This window comes from Lycium barbarum, chromosome 1, assembly GCF_019175385.1.
Source record: "Lycium barbarum isolate Lr01 chromosome 1, ASM1917538v2, whole genome shotgun sequence".
Classification (NCBI taxonomy): Eukaryota; Viridiplantae; Streptophyta; class Magnoliopsida; order Solanales; family Solanaceae; genus Lycium; species Lycium barbarum.
This window is the reverse complement of record NC_083337.1, coordinates 147,827,854-147,838,167: the sequence shown is the minus strand read 5'-3', so window position 1 is coordinate 147,838,167 and position 10,314 is coordinate 147,827,854. Positions and strand designations below refer to the sequence as shown.

Sequence of the window (10,314 nt, the reverse complement as noted above, 5' to 3'; positions counted from 1 at the left end):
TGGTAGTTCGGACGGGAACCCTCCCTTAGATTATTGACATAACTCGCCTCCTCATCATACATTTGGAAACATTGCTCATTCGGAGGACCCCCTTCGAAGGATTCTACTGCATTCACCTTTTTGCTTCCGCCACCCATGACATGTTTTGTTAGAAGGTCTATTTGGGTGACAAGTTTGGCCATGGACTCATCTCTCTCTCTTCCTCCTTCTTAATCATCTCACGAGTGAGCACATGTTTGGAGGAACTTCCTCCACCTACTTCCGAATCCCTAGTGTGCCATGCTTCATTAGTCTCGGTCAATTTATCCAATAATTCACAAACGGTGGCATAAGAGTTATCCATAAGAGACCCCTCTGCAATGTTGTTCGCCACTGATTTGTTGACCGAATCTAGAGATCTATAAAATGTTTGTAGAAGCACACCATCGGGCAACCCATGCTTGGGACAACTTTTGACTTTCTTTTTAAAACGAGTCCAAGTTTCATGGAGAACCTCATCCGGAAGTTGACGAAAGTTGTTGATTTCGTCACGGAGTTGTAACATCCGCGATGGAGGGAAGAACTTCTTGAGGAATGCTTTGGTCAGTTCCTCCCAAGTAGTGATGGACCCGGAAGGAAGATCATCTAACCAAGCTGTGGCTTCCCCCGTTAGGGAGTACGGGAAGAGCCGTAGCCTGACTGCTTCAATTGAGACGCCCAGATGCACATTGGTAGAACAGACCCCAAGAAAGTTCCTAAGTTGCCTATTCGGGTCATATTTGGGTAGACCACCGAACAGGCCCTTAGTGTTGAGCAGGTGCAGCATTGTGTTGGTTATATGGAAACTCGAATTTCCAATCAAAGGTGGGGGCTGAATTGCAGCTGTATAGCCTGCCGCTACAACTTCTTCACCAACCGCTATTGGTGGGTTTTGGACTTGGATACCTTCCTCATCCATATTGCCTGCACAACACACAACAACAAAAAGGAAATAAGAAATGAAATAAAGACTAAGAGTAAAGTTTTACACTAGTTAGTAAATTTCTAGACCGTATTTCCCGGCAACGGCGCCATTTTTGATAACATCCAAATACACTCCTCAAAGAGAAAGTGTAAACGGTCGTATGCAATATATTTTACCCAACTATGAGTCGGGGTCGATCCCACAGGGAATACAATGAAGAAATATACTCGATAAGTGTAACACCCGACTATTAGTCTATATTTCAAGAGGAAAGGAAATATAATAAAAGTTTGATTGTTGTTTGTTCATTAAAAGCTAAGAATGGTTATAAGATGTAAATAATTGGTGAATGGGACTAAGGTTGTGGTTCCAATGGAGAGTAATGCGTTTGGGTATCAATTCAACTTATTTATATACCTAGGTGCATTAAGCCAAGAGTTACGCGATTCTTGCCAAAAGTTTTCCAACCAAATCAGCAAATTTCATCCTAAGCTTTTCCAAGCCCTAGGATGTTTTATAAGAAAGCACCAATGTAGCCTCAACTAGCTTTCCTATTCTTAGCTCAAGCTATTAGATGGATTTAATGACCCACATTGTTGCTATTAACTCTTTTCCTAACCTCTACTTTCTTTTCCAAGCAAAGTAATGGTATTAAGGCACAAGTAATGTTGTACACCATCACAAGACATTGATGCTTGAAGAGTTAATAGAAAACACCATTAGCATATAAACATAGTATGTATATGAAACCCAATCACATAACTAACACATTGGATACCACAACCTTAGCTGAAAGATTAGCTACTAATATTCATTAAAAGTAAAGCAATCAAGTAAAATGTATTCATAAATTTTACAAAAGTGTTGAAGAAGAAGATGACAAAGCTAAAAGAAATCTCTTAAATGCTTCAACAACCAACAGTAAATGACTCCACAAGAGTCTATGCCAAAAACTGCAGGATAAAATGAACCAAAACCCTAGCAAATCTATTTATAACATGTCCAAAACGGAACAATTTCCAGACGATAATGACCCTGCGCATAGGGTGCGATTCGCACATAGTGTCGCATGTTCAACCCGCGAGTCGCAGGTTTCACCAGACCATCGCAGGTGTCGCATCTTCAGTTATTTGTTGAGCAGCATCCGCGACACCATCCGCGATTTACATGTTACACCTGCGACTCGCAGGTGGTGTCGCATGTGGTGTCTTATTTGGTCCTCTCTGTCAACAAGTGCTGCACCACCTGCGACTCGCATGTGGTACCTGCGATTCGCAGGTGGTGCCATTGTTCAGTTCTGCTGGGTTTTTGCTTCATTTTGCTTCGTTTTGCTTCAAATTGCTTCAAGTTTCTTTCGGCACATGTTATTCTACCAATTGACACAAAAACACGAGAAACGACATCAAAAGCACTTGGGGATTTACAAAAGACTAAGTAATTAGCGTCGAATGAGCCGTAATTTCACGACTCATCAGGAATGTCGCATCAAAGTAGCGAAAAAACAACAATAAGTACCGGAAGCATTTGAAGATGGCTCCGGAACAATAAAAAAAACATTGTGCTTAAAGGCATCATACCGGAGATATCCCGAACTGGCTCCAGAATAAAGAAGAGAAATGGGGGCTGCCAGATCAACCCCGAAAAAATAGAAGGAACCAAAATCAGGAACCGGCTAGACCCAATGGATGTCAGCCCGACCACAATTCTCTTGCAATGCATTTTTGTTCATTTCCTATAAACTGTCGGATATGCAAAGTTAAAAACACTTGTGTATGTTCAAGGAATGGAATGAAGAAAAACTTGCACTTTCTAAACATTTTCGTATACGGCCGAATGAAACGAAATAATTCTTAAATTTGCTCGCGTGTAAAAGCAAATAAGGATTACGGATACGAACAATTATGCCCAAATGAACAGGAGATTTCCTCTTCATAGTCACCGAAACATAAGGGGCCTCTCTTATAAAGCCATCCGGTCAAATGGCTAAAGCCGGATGCTTTGATTCCCGGTCATAAAGTGAACCGGACATGTTATTTCGGACTTTACCAGAACCAGAAGATTTAAATTCCTGGTCATTAACATCCCCGGACTCCAAGGCTGCGAGGTTATAAAAGTTTCGGCTATAACTAAAACCCTAGAGTCAAAACTCTAAGTCTAAACATTTTTGGGAAAAAACGAAAAACCCAGAAGACTGAAAGTTTCGGGTACAACTAAAAACCCAAGAGTCAAACTCAAAATCTAAAAGTTTTTGGGAAAAGTAAAGACCTAGTCTAAACTCAAAGATTAAAAATTCCAGGTGAACACTAAAAATTCGAGATCAAGCTTTCTGTGGTGGTGGTACTTTTTTAGCACCAACTGACTGTTGATGGTACAAAAACTAGTGGCGGAGTTATCATATGAATCCCTAAGTACTGCACTTTTTTTCTCTTCGCCCGGTTTTTGTCCCAATTATATTTTTCCGGCAAGGTTTTTAATGAGAGTCACGAGGTGACTACATGACTTCTTGGCAAGAAGGGAAAATCTTCCACTTTCCGATCACATCTCAGCGAGTAACCGAAAAGTGGGGGACTATCTGTATAGGGAAAAACCCGTAGACACCAAGTGAACGTATTAAAAGATGACATGTGGCGATGGTAACAAGTCAAATTCGACTCAGCAAGCGAAGGGCTTCGAAAAATCAAACGAAACTCCGAATAAGTAATTTTGTAACCCGATTCTGGAGGCAGAAACTACAAGAGGCCCAGAAAAGCATGCCAACTCACCAGTCCAATGTCATTTAGATGTGACCGTTACAGAAGACCCTAAGTTTCCTCCAACCTTTATTAGCCTTTATTACCTTTTATTGCAGCATCAATGGTTGTAATTAATGGGGCATGATTTGTGGATTATGCACCCCAAAGCTCTAGTATAAATAGAAGTACTCATTCTATTGTGTCTGAATATATATACAAGAAATACTTGCTCCAATTTTGCTCTTAGTTCCTAATTACTCTTGCTCAATTAAGAAACGTTCTGATTGTTCGCTTGCCCGGAGACACTAGCTCAAAGGCTTCTCCAAGGCCCAGGCTACATATCTAACTTATGCTTTACTTTCAGTTGTCTTGCTAATTATTACTTGTTATCTCATAATATTGGTAACATTGATCCATGTGTTCTTGACCACGTCTACAAATTCAAATATATCGATTTTCCGTGTAAACATTATATATTTACTTATTTGTGTTTAGTGATAAATAAGAAAAAAATTCTTCTCCACTTTCACTCTTTTTAGTAGTTTGATTGTTAAATGATAAGAAGAGTAGCGACCAAAACAATTAGACATACATAGTTCTGGTAATCGGTTTGCCGTTATTGTAAATTTCTTTTCTTTATTTCAAATAAGAATTTCAATAAAATAATTGCTTATTTATAAATTGGTTTTTGGTGTATAATTCAAGATACAGATTGTAATATCTAATTCAAACTTCTGAAAGAGGAAAATCACTAGACTTTTAAGAGAATTCTAAATCGTACCATAAATTATTATTGCCGTTTCATTTTAACATGCAAGAAATAGACAGAAAATGAATAGATAATGTGCTACTTTAAAGAGACAATAGTACTGATGGCATAGCTTTTTTGATGATTGTCTCTTCAAAGTATTGCATCTTTTTCTTTTTTGGTAGTACTACACTACTCCTTTATTTCCTTTTCAATTATATTCTATGTAAACTTTTAAGAACATGGCCTTGTAATTGAGTAGAGTACCGTGTAACGCGTTGAACACTTTTTTGTTTTTTGTATTGGGGCCGGGCCGATTAAGCTTGAAGTTGCGTCGAAAAATTTCACATTGAGGCTAAAACACTTCGAGAAATTTCATGTTTAGGGATAAAGCACTTCATAACAAGTGATTTCATATCTAACAACGTTCAAATCTGAAATATTTAAGAAGAAATACTTATCACTTCACAAACCTCGTTGATAACCTTTGAACTTTTGTTAAGAAGAGTTACCTAGAAGAAGAACGGACTGTCATTCAAATTATTGGGGCCCAACTCCATTATTAGTTCTTTGGAATCATCACTTTAATTATGTTATGGTCTTTTTTTGAAAGCGGAAAATCTACGTTATGTAAAGGATAACATCTTATTTTATTAAAGATTTTAACTTGTGATACATATATTTCCTTTATTTCAAATATTTAAATAACTTTGTGACTTTTAGAGGTCGTTTGGTAGGTTGTATTAGAGAAATTTTTATATTAGATTCGGTGTTGTTAATTCCTTGTTTGGTAGTGATTTTCAACCTACGTTATTAGTTATACAAAAGGGCGGACCTATGTAGAAGCGTGGGAGTGCCACGGCACCTAGACGTCTCGAGTGAAACTTTGTGTATATATCTGTATAAGAAGTAGGATAAAGAGTAATCTGGCCACCCAGAGTTACAATTGAGTGCACAGTGCCACTGGTAAGAAGCCGTATTTTACTATCTAGGGTCGCAAGTTCGAATCCGTCTGGTAAACTTTTGAAAACTATTTTTGCTTCCTGCATACGGGATCTTGGCGTGATCAATAACAATACACAGAAATTTTTCTATTAATTCTTTTTTGACTATTTTAGCTTCCTGCAAATGGGATCTTCGCATGATCAATAACAATACACACAAATTTTTCTTCTTTCTGGCGAGCTGGTTTGTAGCTTAACTTTGTCCAAAATGGTCTGAGGTTCGAATCTAGCTACTACTTTCATTTTTGGTAAATAATTTTAAGCAAGCCGTTATTAAAAGGTTGTGGTTAAGTAGGTTTGAACCCTAGACCTGCTCGAACTTTACACTCTGTTTGGAACGTTGTCACCCATTGTTTCATAATGTACTGTATTGTATTGTACTGTGCTGTTTTGTAGATACAATATTTGGATAGACTGTATCGTTTGCTGCTGTGTAATAACATATTTTTTGTTTGGATTGAATGTATCGTACTGTATTTTAATTGGTAAGTTTACTAAAATACCCTAAACTATAAGCTAAGTGCATGTAAATTGTGTAATAGCATAATATCAGACCATTAACAAACACTTAAAATTGAAGAAGACACGAACTTACCATTATAATTGTTGAACGAACAGAACCTCCAATTCCATTTTCCAAAGTTCAATAATTCAGGGTATTAGGACATATCCAAACTGGTAGATCTTAAATATTGTTGGTGAGGCAACAAAAGCAGCAGGGGGATCCAATGGAGAAGATTACCAAACACCAATAATGATTAAAAGCATGAATCTTAGACACAAACAAATTCAGATTTCAAATTCAATCCTAAATAGTTAAGAAACGTCATTAATCACTCAAAATCTTTAAAATTTCACTGGTATAGAAAGTTTGAAGACACCCCACAAATGATTTTCTCACGATGCCTATATTTTTCATATAATCCATAGCTTAAAATGCATAACAAAATAATTGTCAATAACGAAGTATTCATGCGGTCCACAAAATCATAAATACTTAAAATTTAAATAAAACTATTCTAAACTTAATCTTCGGGTGCATCATGGTCAATAAAAGAATCTTGCGGTCTTCCTGTGGACATCCCATCAGTGTGCGACACATATCTGTGTTTTTACAAAGAACTATATAAGCCTTATTGCTCAGGTGACGTTCCAAATTCATCTCCTTTACCATTTGCCATATCTCGTTCGCAGGAATAAGAGGCATAGTTGAAAGTCGGTTAATTGCATGAGCCAAATTGTCCATCCCACCTCTCAACATGTCAGCCATTCCGTCAAGATGATCATGTTTAGACTTTTTATTTCTGGTAGGAATCGGTGTCTCTAGATAGCTATTCGATGTAGGTTCACCATTAGTTGGTTGATTCTGCTTATCCTGTCCATGTTCCTTGGTGTTTTCCAACGAGGCAGCATTCACTGAAATCATCTCATCTACCTCATCAATAGTCAACGAACTAGTACTTGATCTTTTCAAATTTTTACGAGCACCTCTTTTTAACATATCTAGTCCAGTCTCAGCATGCTTTCTAGTAGCTCGATCCTTTCCATACAGTATTATTAGCTTATCATAATTTCTAATTGACATGGTCCTCAGCTCAGCAGCTGCAGGCTTAGCCTATATATAAAAAATAGAATACAACTGAAGAAAATGATATGAACATTATCATATGAAAATAAGAACAAAACTAATAAACTAGTAATGCATGAATTTACCTGAATTAACTGGTCCCATACTTTAGGTTCAGCATCCCACATATTTGTTATGGGATCCCATGAAAACACGCTCATCCCCATTTGAAATGTGTCATAGCATTTGGAAAATTTAGTTTTAATTACTCTCATTCGGTTGTGAATTTTCTCCTTGTTAATAAATTTATCAGGAAATTTTGATCGTAGCTCCTTCAATATGTTGTCTAGTGTGTGTGTAGTGAAAGTTCCACCAATTCTATTCCCACGTGTTTGCTCGTTACAGAATGCATCAATTAATGTGTCATCCATAGCATTTGACCAAACACATAAAGAGTTATCTGAAACATTTGTATCGCTTGAGGTGGATGCCTTTGACTTTTTCGACATGTTGACAACTACAGAATTAAGATAAATTTTCATAAAACATAATTAAAGAAAACATCATCACACATAGTTATTGATAAGTGTTATAAGATAAAGTAAAATGCCCGACACAGAATGTTTATAAATCAAATAATAGCATCACAAAATTACATTCAAATGATATCAAATGAATAATAGTGACACAAAAGTTCATTTGAATTTTTATCTAATAAAATTAATCTTGGTAATTAATCCACATAGCAGCTGCTATGTTATCTCAAATCAATTCCCCTCTTCTATATTCCTCAGTGCTCTCCCTAGGCTCCGCATCAACTTGAGCAAGTAACTCATCATTTGGATCTACACCTCTTAAGTAGTTGTGCAAAATACAACATGCAAAGATAATAAGCTTTTGGGTGTCAATACCATATGAGGACTCCGTTGAACTAGAAATTATAGGAAATCTCTTTTTAAGAACTCCAAATGCTCGTTCGATAGCATTACGCAAAGAAGCGTGTCGCAAATTAAATAATTCACGAGCATTTCGAGGTGGATTTCTTGAATACTCTTTCAAGTGATATCGCTCCCCCCGATAAGATGTAATAAGCCCACTTCTTAACATGAGTCCAGCATCAACAAGGTAGTATTTTCCTAAACATAAATAAATAAAAGATTCAATTATTTGTTCATCACGTATATCTATGTCTAGACAAATTTATAGAACGTTTACCTTCTGGAATTTTTAATGGGTCTTGTCTATTTAGTGCTTCTTTCATAATTCTTGAATCAGATGTTGTACCTTCCCACCCAGCTAACACATAGGTTAATTTTAAATCAAATGAGCATGCAGCTAATACATTCTGTGTTGGATAATCTTTCCTCCCACGGTATTTTGGTGCTTCACTTTGTGAAACTTTAACACGTACGTGTGTTCCATCAATTGCACCAATACAATCCTGATATTATAATAATCAATGAACATGCAAACAATCTTGACATTGCTAAAGTTTGAGTAAAATTATAACTCTGTTCACCTTAAAATATGGGTAGAATCTTTGGTTGCTGGCAATTTCAGAAGGAACTTGGGATCCATCAGGTTGTTTAATAAATATTTCATATAGCCCCAATATAGCTCGTAGGACAACATGAAAATGACGACTGACCGACTCCCCCGATCGTCGAAAGATGAAAGATAGTTCGCGATTTGTCACATTATGTGCTAACAGGTAAAGTGTTTTCGCAACCTGTTCTTCAACTGTAGCTCGAAGTGTTGGTCTAAGACCTCCATCTCTAACTAACATCTCACAGAGACCGGTAAAAGCCGAAGGGGTCATTCTTAAAATATTACGGCAAAGTTCTGAAGAAAATAGATGACTCAATAGTTCATCTCTAACTTGCTCTCTTTCAAGGCGTATGGCATGTATGATCGTACGTCGATCATTTTCAATTTCACGTGCATAATTCCAAAACCAAATAAATGCTAAGAGAGCAGCATATGATGCTAAAGAGCTCACTTGTCCCAATATTTACCTATTATCTTGATTATTCTGATCAGCCATCTATAATAAAATTAAGTGAGATGCATCAACTAATTAAACTACGTAAGATACTAAAATAAATATGAATATAAACATGTGTTACAGAAAATGCCTTTATTCGAGGAGGCAACAACATGTTCATAGAAATCATGTACTCTAGCTTATCGTTTTGGTTTTTATCAGTTTTTTTAGTTATTTGGGTTTTTCGATTTTTTTCGGTTTTTAAAAAGAAACAGATTGTTCACATAGATGAACAATGAACAAGCAGCATCAACAAGTAAAATTTCAGATTGGCATTTAACTTAACAGAACAATACAAGAAATTTCTAACTCAACAGAACAATACAAGAAATTTCCACAAAGTAAACCAGCATTCACATACAGGTGTATTACACAATTCTAGAGTCATGGTTTAACAGAAGCATGGGAAAGCACAACAAATAAGCAAAATATTCTATGCAAAAAAATAAAACAAGAAAGCAAGCAAATTAATGAAATTATGGCAGAGTCCTGAGAAAAAAGCAAACATATGGCAGAATGGAATAAGCAGAATGGAATAAGCAGAATGGAATTAGCTTACCTATAACTTTGAAACTATGGCAGAGTCCTGAGCAAAAAGCAAACATATAAAATTAAAAGAAGGAAGAAGAAGCACGTAGAAGGAGATAAAAGAAGGAAGAAGACGTAGGGAGCAGATAAACAGAAGGAAGAAGACGTAGGGAGCCAAACCTAGAAGAAGACAGAGTTATGTAGAAGACGTAGGGTATAGGATTTTTGGGTGGAGTTAAATAATATAAGGTAAAGGGTAAAATAGGATTATGAAATATTAAGTAAGGACATAATTGGAAAAAGAAATTAGGTAACAACGGGATAACACCAAATCGGTTGTTACATAAAATGGGGCTTTTCATTGTTACGTAACGACGAAATTTAACAATACGATACAATACATTTTAAATAACAATCAAAACAAACATTGTTTTTGTGGTAACAATACAATACAATACAATGGGTAACAATGTTCCAAACATAGTGTTAGAGTCACCCAAACCAGCAAACTAAGGTTCTTTCTTGTTTAAATGATAGATACATATATATATATATATATATATATATATATATATATATATATATATATGTTAATTATGTATTACGCTATAAATATTAACATTGTTTATGCAAAATGCAACATACCTTACTGTTAAAAGCGGTATAGCACACAAAACTTTCAAATTCTGGATCCGCTTCTGGTTATACACCTTAGTCAGTACTATTTTTATACATAGTAGACTATAGT

General features: G+C 36.1%; 1 protein-coding gene across 1 annotated transcript; it reads right to left on the bottom strand.

Moving 5' to 3' along the window:
- Positions 1-7,756: 7,756 nt before the first annotated feature.
- Positions 7,757-9,241, bottom strand: LOC132615991 (uncharacterized). Its single transcript, XM_060330592.1, has 3 exons — positions 8,514-9,241; positions 8,210-8,435; positions 7,757-8,130 (listed from the first exon to the last, which is right to left on the bottom strand). The coding sequence occupies exons 1-3, from the start codon at positions 8,811-8,813 to the stop codon at positions 7,757-7,759; spliced, it is 900 nt and encodes a 299-aa protein (XP_060186575.1). The 5' UTR covers positions 8,814-9,241.
- Between the last annotated feature and the right edge of the window lie 1,073 nt (positions 9,242-10,314).